Raw genomic sequence first — 14,106 nt, 5'->3', positions numbered from 1 at the left:
ACTAACGCCGGGGATGAACTGCCTAATCCATCATATATTTAATTGGCTCAGCCCAGGATCCTCGCTACTGATATCAACGTTGTGGGTGTATACATAACTTTGATGAAAGGTTCCAACGCTCTCACTACTGGGTAATATTATGAGACTGAAAGTGAGACAGACAACAGTCTCTTCAAATACCTGCACAGCATTCACTAAGATGATGGTTTACTTATGAATAATAATCCTGTTTACTTGAAAGATTATGCATCTGACACAGCTCAGTCCAGAGACTGGCTTTATCAGTACAGAACCAATTTTTCAGGCCAAGTAGCTCAAGGTGCTTCTTTGCAGATTAAGAATGCTCCAACTTCTGCATTTGAGTCTCCTTGTTCAACAAGGCCTGCCTTAAAAACAAGAAGAAAAACATCTCGAGGCCTGCCTGCCTGACGGCTGATTGCTCAAGCTCGTCAGTGTGTTTATGAGGAATCTGGCAACATGTTGCCATACATAAGATCCATAACATAACCTTTAGGGGGAACACATTCATACACTCCATTTGAAATACATTATCTCTATGTAAAAGCCAGTGAAGTGGAAAAGAAACAGCTTCATTTTACAAGATCTGATGTGGCATCATTCAAATTGTTAATTGGCATGATAAAAGATGGATTTTCATTTTTAGCTCAGCAGTTAGACCACCAGTGTGAAGGCTACTAATTGTTTGTGTGGTGAATGGCTTTTACATTCCTCACAAACCCATATTTCAGCACCTGCTGGGATTGCATTATACAATATTTCTTCTCAGATGGAAAAATCTCATGTTTCGTTATGAATTGAAGAAACGTGTGATCTCCCTCTATCTCTCTCATGCACGCGTGCACACACTGTTTCTCTCTGTCTCCATTTTTTGGAAGTGTTTACTATTTTGGTGATATTGTATTGATCTTAGCGTGGGGAAATACATCTTCTTGCCGCTCCCTTCCACGGGGAGTCCTGAGGTCAGGGTCAGCCTCAGGACAGGAGCCGCGAGGGATTCAGTGTCTTGCTACTTCAGCTGCCTGGGACCTGTCAGGTACAGGACGGTTTCTCTAACCATTAGTCCCACATCCTGGTGGAACGCTGACTTAAGGAGCCCTCAATATATTTACTGGTTCATATCCAAACTATACTTATTGTCACTCTGCACTGTGCACTTTTTTTAATAAAGCAGAAATGTCATAAAGATCTTGAAATTTTGGAAAAAAATAAAGTCCAAGCAATGCAGTCTTGTGGGTGTTTCAGTCAAACAAACCCAACTATGCTGATGAACTGAAAGGTTTCAATATGAAATTTATTGTCTCGCTGTCATCTCACAGAGATATTTTGCATATTAATACAATGGTATTAAGATACTAAAGCAACAAAATATTAAATCACCTTAAGCACATTTGTCAGAAATAAATGAGGAAGATTTTGCATAACTACAAATATACATTTGAGAATTTCTATCCACAAAACAGAAAATGAGACAGTTTTTGTTACGATTGAGTGACACACAGAAAGACTTCCATGAGAAAATATTGAGGTTGGAAAGAAGTGGGTACCATGTCAGCTATAATGACTCAGCAAATTGTTTACAGTAACATTCATAAAATGAATACACAAATAAAATAAAGTCAGAAATATTTCAAAATCCCATAAACCACTAACAAACAGGCATGACGGATGAGCAATTTTATATAAAATTTAGAAAAAGGCATCAGCTTGTCTTAATAAAAGCTCTGTATGGCAAAGAAATAGGGGCCATAAAATCCTACAATAGCATTTCATTACAGGCTTAATCAATTTCTTTCATTTAACACATATATGATGCATATAACTTTTTGATCTTTTTTTCTTTTACACCTTAAACCCACTGGTACCCTTTGTGCTTCACACCAAGTTTACAACAATAACTGCAAACGAAGCGAGCCATACCACATCTTTCACCGATGCAGGATATACACATTTTGAGAAAAGCTTCAAATTAGATACTCTTACTATTTTGCAATTATGTCCACACCTGTACACACAACTTCACACTTACATATTCATTTATCTAAACAAATGTAGGCAGATGCTCCAGCTTCCTGATCAGATGCATAGGACTGATTTGGTCATGGTGCGCCGTGGCTTTCTGTGCCTTGGTCGCTCAAACTTTGCAGCCAGTCAGCAAACTGTTGCATCGGCATGAAATGAACGCTTTCATTTCAAAATGTTGGACTGGATATGCATGTTGGAGGGAAATTACACACTGACTTCTCGAGGAAATTTTGCCTCTTTTATCAAGTCGCCATTGTGTGACGAGATTAGCTGCAGGTTATGGTGGTGCATATGTTGTTGTACATTTTGTGGATGGTCCGAGCCAGCTTAGTGACGGCTCTGAGGCACACCAACTTAACCCAGTCACCGAGGAAAAAGGTTTAAGAGACTTGTTTTCCTCGCTTTGTTTTTCAACTTAAAATGTGTAGTGTCCTAGTTGCACTGAACCAAGCTCCAATACGAGCTGAAGTGTTCTTCCTTTGTCCTCTTACCCTCCACCCAACCCCTACACACACACACACACACACACACACACACACACACACACACACATACATCACTAACCAAACATATTCTTGCTTGTCAACCCTCAAGCAACCAACTGGGCTCATATCTGATCCCAGATATACACTTATATTCACAACTCAATGGTTATTTCTTTGATCCTTTCAAAATTTCTTGACTTGGTAAATCAATTTGTCTTCAGTAAATTTGTATCATTATTTCATGGAGTAATGGGATAAATATGATTTGACATATCTTCCAGGGTCAAATATGAACCAAGTCTACAGCAACAAATTCCACCTGTGTTCCTTGATCAAACTAATCATTATAAGAATTCAGGTTTCTTTAAAATGGATCAGTATTGCAGTAATTCAGCATCAGTACAATGATAAATAAACATTTTGCCACAAATCTGGATGAAGTTCAGTTTTTTTTGTTTTGTTTTTTTCCAGTCTAAAATATGAGTGAAACTTGGGCATATATATTTTTTTTCATTCATTTTAAACTGATCAAACCCCAGATGGTGATTAGTGGCTGCAAAACACGTTTGCCACTTTAGGGTTAATACAGCATTGCAGAGAAATGCATTTTTCCACACACTGTTACAGAAAATACAATTTTTCAAACAAAATAAGTACAGATGTGCAAATAACATCCTACCTGTGATAAGCTTGCCCTTTTGCAAAACAAATCATCAGTCTGTATTTTTTTAAAGACTGGCTGACAAATGAATAGAACAGCATGGACTTTGTAAGGCAAAACAACTTTGTTTAACGCTCTTGAATAGTTATTCCCAACTTGGCTTGCACCTGTCCCTATTTTATAACCCATTTAATTAAGCAGCATAATATTACCAAAATGTTTCTTGACAAAATTGTTTAAAAGCAGCACAATATAAAATGTTTCTTGCATAAAATCAGCAATGACAACATGTAGGCCTTGATCAAATCAGGCTATGTCTGTGGATAATTTGAGGCTGATATGTAAAAATTAGGCGAGAAAAGGAAATGAAGATGACTAAAATGATATTTTTCTAGATTCTGAGACCCAAATCACCTCCCAAACTGGATCAATATTACTTTACACCTAAATAAACTTCTGAGAGTACTGAAAGATGGAAATTTGGGTGTGTAACATTCACAGAGGTCACAGCAAGCTCAAAAAAAAAAAAAAAAGTTGAGGCAAAAAGAGGTGAAAAAGGGGCTTAGAAATGGGGACATGATCCTGATCTCAGGTTCACTGCACACAGATGAGAATGTGCTCAAATGAAAGATAACAAATTCATCTTTCCAAGTATATCAAACACATGTGTCCTGGTGGATTGCAACGGTCCTGAAAATACACATGAAAACAATTCAGAACAGTCCTGGTGGCTATTACCAAAAGTCCAGCCACAGCTTTGCGGGCATTTGACTGAATGTCAGAATTGTCCCATCATCTGTTCTGGGTTGTAGACCAGTAGTTGAGAAATGTTGCTCTTAAATAGCTGCTTATTCCACAATCTCGACATGTAGAAGCGACTCATAAAATATATTGCTCTAAAATGCAGAGCTTAAGGGCATTGTATGCTACAAAATCAGCACTGAAAATATAAAAACCATAAAACAGCAAATCTTGCTTGGACTGGGACTGACATATCCTTTTGAGTTAAGACCTGTGAAGAAGGAAAAAAAAGTAAATATACACTTAATATATTAACAAACTACCTGAACTGCATTGTGATCTTTTCAGTGCAGCCATGCTTTTAAAAATATATTTGATCTCTTATTTGCATGATGCAGTGTTATTGTAACTTATGTATTCTGAAGCACTTGTTAAAGCAAAAGTCTGTCAGTATTCAGTCGCATGTGTGCACGTTCCTGTGCTTCTTTGATCTGTTCCAACTGTAATTATTTGTATGGTGAGAGGAACTGGAAACTTACTGGACATCTTTGGTATCCGGATGGGGCCGCTGCTGCTGCCATCGCCCCCGTCAGTCAGAGCTTTGATCTCGATGAGGTAGTCCTCTCCAGAAGGGATTTGCAGCTCCACACTGGTTTTATTGGTCTCCAGCACGCTAGTCCTGCCATGCCAGTTCTGACGATACACAACCTGGAGCCGGAGTGGAGACACGGCGAGCATTTTAAAGCAAACATCACATTCCCCTTCCCTAACAGATGTCAATTAACAAACCTTCAGTGAAATGAATTCCTAGCCGATAACTGTGACTTCAGGATACTGACTGGAGAGCCACATTTTAGGGAAAAAAACAAACAAACAAAAAAACAACCAAAAAAACAATCTCAGCAGTATGTGCAGCCAAATACAGTTGCACAAATTTCATTATACATTTATAAAGTTCCTCTCCAGGGGAGGTTATGAATTCCAAATGCCATGTGAAGTGCTGGGTTAGTCCCAGTCACTCAGCATGGAAGCAGGTAGGCACATCAAGAGAGGACTTCAGACATCCTTTTCACACCTTTAGTCATGTAATTTCAACTCAATCAAAACACATGATGAAATCAAGGCGCTCTCTTTCAGGACAGCTGAAAAGAAACAGACAACATGCAGAGCCAAAATTCAAAGCAGTAAATGTAGTTTTAAAAAGAAGGAAAAAAATTGTACAAGCAACTTTTTTTTTTTTTTTTTTTTGAATTCACAGAAGTACCTTTGTTGAATTACCGGACTGATTCGCATGCGCCACACGGCCCCTTACAGCAGTGTTTTACAAAAGGCTGTTCATTAAATGTGGCCGCAGAAATGAGCAAGCTTACACATCTCCGGAGAGAAACAAAAACAAAAATATATATTATAAGGAAAACAATACGTGAATAGCATCATCAAAAGCAATGTTTTTCTCCAGGACTATGCAAAGTGGTCGAAATTTGATTCATCGTTGTACTGGTTGGAGGAAGCTGAATTCCCTCTGTGGTATGATGCTTTTCATTTTATCACCTGGAACAGATCTTTTAATTTTGAAAGGCCAGACAGGGCCAATCCATAATATGACACTGGAGTGCTGAGGTCTATCTTTCCACAGCAATGAGAGAGCCATTTATTGAGATGACAGCTGCTGAGGCTCTATTTGTTTCCCCAGCTCTAGATTTTCTGCTATTACTCTGACAAACTCACCTTGTATCCTGTCACCTCAGACTCATTTTCCATTGCCTTGACATGTTCCCAATTTAGAAAGATCTTGGAGTTGGTCAAGTTCCACTCGATATTCCCTGGAGGTTGACTTGGAGCTGAACGATATGTAATTATACAGACACAAGTTGTACAAGTCAGTGCACAAATGAATGTCATCAATACTTGAAATTCTCCAAGTTAACTCTGCCATCAGTCTTGCTTTAATCATCCTGTCTCAGAGCAGAATGCGCTTCATAACGCATACTCTTCAACCTTCAAGAATGCACTGCAGAAAAGCAGAGGTCAACAAAAATGGAAAATGCATGGTCCATAATTTGAATCACCTTTTCATTAACGTGTGTGAGTTTTAGCTAATAAGGATGAAATGGAAAGTTCACACTCAGGCAGATCCAAGGGGGCAAAGCAGTCCATGTCCTACATACATATATATTTATTTTCATATATCATTGATGGGTGGGAATAGTTTTGGTCAGGTTGGATGTAAGTTTTGGTCTCACTTTTGGAATTGCTTCTGAAACTTCATGGGTCCTAATGCTGCGTTTATGTCATATCGGATTTACTGCTCTGTAAACACAAACTGCTGACCGGGAAAAACAGTCACGCCCAGTGGTAATTACAAATAGGGCATGCGGGCATTTTTTGTGGGCTCAAATACCTCCCACTTGGCGTCACAAACTGTGGAAAGGTGTCAACTTGTGATAAACATAGCGGTGCACTAACTGATGCCGCCAGTCAGAGGTAATAAAAATCCAAATTATCAGTCTTCCTCACAATAACACAACACGATGTGCTAACAGTGAATCACAGCAGGGGATTTCCCAAAACAACCTGGGTCCTCAGTGACACCTTGAAACTTGGTGCATAATCTAGTTCAACAGTTTGACCAGCCAGTGTTGGACTGTATTACATATGGCTGCCTCCGATGATTAAATCATTCAGTCCTCCTGTTTGACCCGACAATGCAAAGTGCCTTCTTGTGCTGTTTACTGACATTAACATTCACACACTGAAAGTTTGGCCTGTCGGTAGCAAATAAGGAAAGGCCATGGGGTCACCAAAATGAACGTTTTCCCTCTCGTGGTCATGAATGTGCACAACAAATTTCAAAAGATATAACTGAAAGGAATTCCAGTTATCACCTCTCAGTTATCAGCCTCTGAAAATGGGGTGACAATGTATAAAAATGGCTGTAATTCCTAAAAGCTTAATGCCATATTTCTGTTCAACTCCTTAAATTAAAGCTGAAAATCTGCACTTCAATCACTTCTTGATTACTTCATTTCAACTGTCCAAATACCTAACTGTATATGTAGCATATCGGCCCAAACTGTCATTTTGGGGCTATACCTCTACCAAGAAAAATCAAGTATACTGTATCAAGAAGTATCAAGAAGCTGGTTATTGCTGATTTTAAATCCATAGATAAAACTGATTTCTGTTGAAAATGTGGAGATCTTCAAGCTGTAGCAGGGAAACATCATCTCGTCCTGATATGATGGTAAATGTGGCATACGGTAGCCTATGTGTCAACTCACGTGGTTTCTTGGTGGTGACATTCAAAGCCGGGCTTGAGGGTCCAAATCCAGCGCTGTTTTGGGCTCTGACTGAGATCAGATAGACTGTGCTGCCCTTCAGGCCAGAGAGAAGAGCTGCTGCGTCCACAACCCTCACTTTCTCAGCTTCACTCTCCTGAGATCCCTCCTCCCAAAAGAGAACCTAGACCAAAGACATGAGGGTTACTGCAGACCTCCAGCCATATTGCCAGACATCTCTTGTACAGCTTTTGTTGATTGAACTCAGAACCTGTATTTTTACAGAGAGTGCTTTCAAATCCATGAAGTGGTGGCAACTGAGGTGCAACCAACTGAAGCCAGTCAAAACTCAAAAACTTTTTAGCTGGTCAGTGTTTAGACGCCACACAGACTGTCCTTTAAAGTGTTAATTTGTGACATTTTCAAATAAATGCAGTATATTTCTGTTTGGTGACTGTGACATTGATAATTGATATAGCACAATAGCGACTCAACCTATACCCAGGTAATGAAAGCTTTGGCATTTGCAGTTCTAAACATGTCATTTACTACAGAAACTCACCTCAAAAACGGAAAATACAAAAGAAAGACATCACTGTTACGGCGTCTCTGACTAACAAATGATCTTTGCAAAGTTCAGTGCAAAAACACCACAGTGATGAGAGCTGAGCGGCAAAGATCAAGACAAAATTAAAAACATAACAAATTACTTTTTTAACAATGCATGGCATTTTGAAACATATGCTGTTTGCCCTCTGGTGTAGGGAGATGGAGTACCTGAGCCTCTTGTACTCATTATCTGCATCATCTGCATTTTCGTCTTACTAGCTACCTATCTGCTGACGGTCTTTCCTTTGCAAAATGACAAACGTAGTACATCACCTGCCTGTTGCAGTTAATACAAAATTGAAGAATCTCACAACTCTCGCAGGCTCGAGGGAAGTTGTGAAGCTGTTATCCACCACCTCTCTGATTTCAAAACTCGCCTTATGAATCATATGATCCTGCACGTTTTAGTGTTAACATCAGATGCAGTGGTAATCATATTACTAATGCACTGCTGTTGTTCATAGCAGGTCTAAATTATTGTCACTATTTGCCAGAAACATTTAAGTGGTAGTTTATTTCACTTTACATATTAATTATGTGTGGTTTGTTAACTGTATTTCCTTTTCACTTTTGGATTAATGAACTCCTGAGGGGTGTTGTGTAATCACATTTCTTCATTGTGTTTTTGGTGCATTTACCTCTGATTTTTAATGGAGTAAAGGGGCTGCTCGAATACAGTTTGAAAGCCTAAAACATGTATTAATGGTACTCTTCCAGCCGAAGCAACAATTGCAGGTCTGCTTCCAGCGCTTGCTGTCTTTTACACAAGACTCTTTGAGAAAAGCTGATCAAAGTTCATTATGCTGCCATTGCTGCCATTTTTATTAATTGAGGGAGAAAATGCATTGTTGTCTGTAAGGCATATTCTTTACTCAGGTTCCTCTGAATCCTCTGAAATTATATTCTTCAAATTAGTGGTGCAAACACAAACATCAGCATTCTAACACACAAGTATTTCCCCAGATATTTCACCTTTTCAAATCAATAAAACTGTCATTCGTCTAAGAGGTCAAAGATTTTCTATACTATGTAAAATATTCTGGAGAGAATGTTCTTCTCCTCCAGGTTTTTCACATCTAAATCCCACAGGAGTGTTTGTTGTGGAGCATAGTGATGTATGATGTTCACACTTGGTAGCTTTTTTTTTTTTTTTTTTTTTATAAGTAGAGTAACACTCAGGCAGCCTCGCGTATTTGGCTCCTTTGGAGACAGGAACAGCTGTGAACAGACCTCTTCATCCTTTAGATTAGCCTGTGAAAAATCTGCCGCTCTAACACGAGCCTTTTTCTTTTCTTTTTTTTTTTTTTTTTTTAGTGTAGAAATATTTCCACATTGTCACCAGCGGCTGTTATATTCAAACGAACGCCAGCTTATTGTACTGTCAATCATCCTGGGATTAATGTCTGCTCCATTGTTTGAATTTTCCTGCCAGCGTTATTATTTTATTATTTTAAGTTTTTTTTTTTTTTCTTTTTCATACCTCATATGCAATGATCTTCCCACTACTGGACCCAGAGGGAATTGGTTCCCAGTACACCTCAATCTCAGTGGCTGAGACAGTGCGGGCCCACACTCTTGATGGAGCTTTGGAGGGCTCTAAACAGGATTGATCATGAATTATGAATACAGCACTGAAATCATAGATTTCCTTAAAATAATACTTGTAATTTATTACATTATATAGTGTGAAGACGCTCACCTTCCTCTGCAGAAAACACTCTGACAATGTGGCTGAAAGGCCCTTCACCGATGCTGTTGTAGACGCCCACTTTCACTTCAAACTGGGACAGTGGTGCGATGCTGTCATTTCTGTAAATATATCTGGATGCATCAGGTGATGCCAACACTGTCTGGATCCAGGTGCTGCTGCCAAGTGGGCGGAAAGCCACAACATAGCCAAAGTCCTCTCCGTTCTGCTGCTCCTCTGGAACTGGCTAGGATAGCGACAGACAGGTTATGCCTTTCTCGTCTCAGATAACTGTCAAGTCAACAGCACTTTGTGTGAACTAAGGAGACGGAGAACTGGAGGTTTAAGTCTAGAATAGTGTTCTGATGGGGCATCTTTGTGCGTGCTGGATCACATCCAAAAATGTGGTAAAACTGCCATAAAACTTCAGATTTAAGCACACAAAAAAAAATACGCACCACCCCTGCATCTTCATTTAGATTTACACAATGAGGGGAGTCAGCAGGCAGCAAATCAGGGCAGCTCTGTCTTTAATTAAAACCCATTTAACTGAAGCCATATCCCTGCAGATAATTCTGCCAAAAGCCCATTCTTGTCAAAAGAATTGGAAAATGGTCTGTCACAATGAATGCCCACTCAAATATGTCCATGATCCTCTTACCTCCCATATGATAACAAGTTCTCCTTGACTTCCTCCGCCGCCGCTCACGTTAACCGGTGCGACCTCAGGAGCTGGACGGACAAGAAGGGAAATTTAATCATCAGTTGGGCTGGACTGTAACGTCTGAGGCAGGTGCAAAGGATTCTGTCGAAGCAGGCGGCTTTGAATAAGGTGATCACAGGCGCTCTGTAGAGATACTTCTGTACACAAAACAGGGTAATCGCGCAGCAGAGGATTGGGTTGACAGTGCCATGACCAGCCATGTGAACTAGCTGTTAATAGCTGCGTGCAGTATGCTGCCTCCATGTGTGAAGCACAACAGGAAATGTGTCCCCCTGTGATTCAACCAGTAGGATGGAATTACTCAGCTAATCCACTCAAAATAGACTCTTTAATGCCATTTGCTCATGGCATGCGTGGATGTTTCACATGTTTTCTGTTGATGCCATCATCAATTAATCATGGCTGAAGTCCCAGAGTGGTGCCATGCATATCCTTACTTTCAATAAATAATTCCACTTGAACTTGTGATTTCCATGTGACAAGGTGAAATAATAGGCTGTGAGGACACGGCTTCATAAAGCCTGTCATCTAAATAGATGGATAAACGAACACACAGTGGCTCTCCTGTCATTTCTCGGTAAATCATTAACATCTGTCCGTGAGCGAGTCAGGCGAGTGAAGTAGGTGTAGTCCTCGTTAAGTTGGTTGGTAATCAGAAATGCACAGTAATCAATTGATTGGCGTGAAAACTGAAAACATATTTTAAATAGTCTGTGGCATCACAGTAAGCACTGAGTGAAAGTGAAACTAATCAGACGGTTTAATTACATTTCCTAAGTGGGACTGATTGATTTGTCATGAGGGGAAACAAAGAACAGAGAGGGTACCTGCTGCTTTGGTTCGAATCTGTTTTGATGGCGTGCTGGGTTCTCCTACACCAACACTGTTGATTGCCAGCACCCTGAATTCATAATCCACCCAGGGGTTCAAATCTTTCACCGTTGCATGCAACATCTGTCCAGGCACAGAATCAGGAACTAGGATTAAAGAATTTAGAAGTGAGATACATTATATTTTGTTGTAGTACAGTTCACTTTTTTCTCTAAAATACCAACATAGAAGCATTTCAAAAGAAACAGAACACCAAACTCAAAAGGTGACACTATTTATTAAAAAAAATCTGAATAAAACACTATGCTCAGTTAACTTCTGGTGCAACAAGGCCACCATAAAACATGTTTTCTTCTTCTGTGTTACTATGTTTGCACCTGCACTGATTGTAGATATTGCAAATCGATGTCTGCGTGCCACCATGAGACTTTGCACATAAATGGAATGAATAATTTGTCAAATAATCCTGATTCAGTTAATGCCATTGAGCTGAAAATATCTCTGAACTGCGTGTCATGTTTTAAATCAAAGTCTGTCTCAAATAAAATTGTGCTCTAAAAACAAAAAACTAAACAACAATAAAAAAAAGGTGAGGTCAGAGGTAGGTGCAATTGCTTCAGGCTTACAGCAAAAAAGACTTTTCACTGAATCCTCAGTCCCAAGGCCAGGATCACACAGACTGTGTGTGTGTATGTGTGTGTGTTTTGAATGTGTCTGTGCTTTTTTTTATTCACTTTCAATGGCTCGGTCATAGCAAGCGTTCATCTCCTCCAAACTATAGTATGTGGCCTGCATTTGAATGTGGCACGTGTGGAATTTGTGTGTTTTTTTCGGAGGGGGGTGGGTGGGTGGGTGGTTGAGTTTTGCCAGTATCAGACAGAGGAAAAAAAAAAAAAAAACATTTAAAAAAATAAAAATAAAAATAGCAGCGCCGGAGGGAAGTAAGCCGCCCTTTCACAGATTCCTGGTTAGTGACATAAACTTTTTGCCAGGCTATATCCTCCATTTTAAAATGGGCTCTCTCTCTCTCTTTTTTTTTTTTTTTTTTTGTAATTTAATTTTCAGCAGTGTTATTCTACTTGCTTCTTCAGGTTAGCTAGCTAATGATAATTAGGTGGCTGCATAGCAACAGAATAATGACTCCTTGCACCCTTTGCACTCTAAGGCTGTGTCTGAAATAGTCCTGTCCCCTGTCCTCTACACAATCCACTATCTTGTGTGTCTGCCATTTTGTTCATGAAAGTCAAGATGAAATGAAAAATGCTTTTTTTTTTTTTTTTTTAAACCCTTTTTATCACATCCCTGGTCATATTGTACATCTATTTAATGATATGCTCCAAATTACAATTTTTTTTTTCTTCCTGTAAAACAAAATTATGCGTGCTCATGTACTGTAGGCATGATCCAACCAGTTTCAATAAAATATCATGACATCCACCTGTCAATCTATTTCCTACTTCAGCAGCACAGAGCTAAGATTCACGCCCACTTTTCAGCGTTCAAATCAAATCACCTTCCTCGAATCTTCCTCTGCGCGTTCGCAGCACCTGTCATGGTTGTGTGTGGCAGGACTTACGTTCAGCAGTTGTTGCCGTTCAGATTTTAACCAAAATCTGTCACATTCATTGCCTACAGCAGCTTTAAATTGATGTTTATAGCTGTACAGACTTCTTACATCACTCCCCAAACACATATTGTCATAGTAATCTTGCACTACATTACTTGTGGCAAGGCAACGCAAGGCAGCTTTATTTATATAGCACATTTCATACACAGAGGCAATTCAAAGTGCTTTGTGCTGTAATGACTAAGTGCCACAGCAAGTTACAGTCACCAGTAAGTGTTGATACTGGTGTTGGTGGTGGTGCTGGTGTGCTACCTGTTCTGACAGTCTGCCAGCCAATGGAGAAGGGCGTCCTGGCCTGCACCGTGTACATGGTGACAGGGCTATGGTTATCGGGTCCAGAGCTCCAGGACAGCGTGACGGTGGTATCAGTAATCTCACTCACAACCAGGCCCTCTGGGGCACCCGGGGGCCCTGTCACACCGGGAAACAAGGACAGACACCTTCAGCAGTTTCGTTGTGCAATAGCAGCTGAAACAAATGCAATCAATCAAGGTTAGCTTGGTTGATTGCTGGCAGACTCAAACCACATAATGTTTAGTGCTTCATAATGCAGCTAACGATACCTAAAATGAAGGTTGGTGAGGATATAATGGACCCTGTTGGGAATAAGGGCCAAATTAATGCACTGATTAGCGGAGCTTGGCAGTAATGAGTTGGGTTAGATGATATATTGTATTGGTTTGCTGATATATCAGGCTGATAATTGTCTTTTATTAACAATCAGGTATGTGGTTCACTGCCGATCTGATAGAGGTAACTTTCTGACCACAGTTACATGAAAACACTCTGTAAAACCTGCAATGAAATTAAATTTTCTATGCATGGATTATTTAATCATTTAATTATTTAGTTATGTGTTGTAAAAATTAGTTCTTCATGTAAAGGCAGTAATGGATCCCGCAGTTTTCCATATCACTGGAGGAGCTGTGGTGCCGGGAGTAGGGAGGTCACCATGGGCTTAAAGATCTGCTAATGCTAAATGAATTTCATTATGATGGGCTTCAGCAGAGAGTTTTACTGTCATATGGTCTAAATGCACTTTCAGAGGCTTTTCCACTTGACCTTAAGAAAAGTCTGTGGGAAACACCAAATACTTACCCCGTTTTGACACGAAAGTGATCAAATTTAAAGATACCCAGCCGCTGCACAAAATTATCACCCATTACCAGCTTTAATGCAAAAATAGCATCACTCATATTTGCCTTCAAAAGCCCATATTCCTCGTAATAACATGCAGTCTACCCAAGTAACAAATAGCGTTGCAGATCGCAATTTCTCAATTTAATTAATGCTACCAATAAAAAATTGATTAAAGAAAAAATACATTCCAATGAAAAAATGTGTTACTTTTGTAATAAAAACCCTCTGAATATGAGATGAATTACCCCAAAATTGCATCCCACTCCATCCCATGATTAGC

General features: G+C 39.6%; 1 protein-coding gene across 2 annotated transcripts in view; it reads right to left on the bottom strand.

Moving 5' to 3' along the window:
- Positions 1 to 3,159: 3,159 nt before the first annotated feature.
- The window catches only part of cntn6 (contactin 6), a 32,022-nt gene continuing 21,075 nt past the window's right edge, over positions 3,160 to 14,106 (bottom strand). Inside the window, exons 14-23 of one of the 2 annotated variants that reach the window (XM_030050990.1) lie at positions 12,939 to 13,097; positions 11,056 to 11,205; positions 10,166 to 10,236; positions 9,517 to 9,751; positions 9,298 to 9,413; positions 7,212 to 7,392; positions 5,659 to 5,771; positions 4,470 to 4,638; positions 4,120 to 4,201; positions 3,160 to 3,411 (exon numbers count right to left, since the gene is read on the bottom strand). In XM_030050990.1, the coding sequence (XP_029906850.1) occupies positions 3,363 to 3,411; positions 4,120 to 4,201; positions 4,470 to 4,638; positions 5,659 to 5,771; positions 7,212 to 7,392; positions 9,298 to 9,413; positions 9,517 to 9,751; positions 10,166 to 10,236; positions 11,056 to 11,205; positions 12,939 to 13,097 (1,325 nt within the window). In that variant the 3' untranslated portion in view covers positions 3,160 to 3,362. Of the gene's footprint in view, positions 3,412 to 3,752; positions 4,202 to 4,469; positions 4,639 to 5,658; positions 5,772 to 7,211; positions 7,393 to 9,297; positions 9,414 to 9,516; positions 9,752 to 10,165; positions 10,237 to 11,055; positions 11,206 to 12,938; positions 13,098 to 14,106 lie in introns of those variants that run through there. The other variant, XM_030050989.1, reaches the window with a different exon arrangement.

This window comes from Myripristis murdjan, chromosome 5, assembly GCF_902150065.1.
Source record: "Myripristis murdjan chromosome 5, fMyrMur1.1, whole genome shotgun sequence".
Classification (NCBI taxonomy): domain Eukaryota; kingdom Metazoa; phylum Chordata; class Actinopteri; order Holocentriformes; family Holocentridae; genus Myripristis; species Myripristis murdjan.
This window is presented reverse-complemented; position numbering and strand designations above follow the sequence as displayed.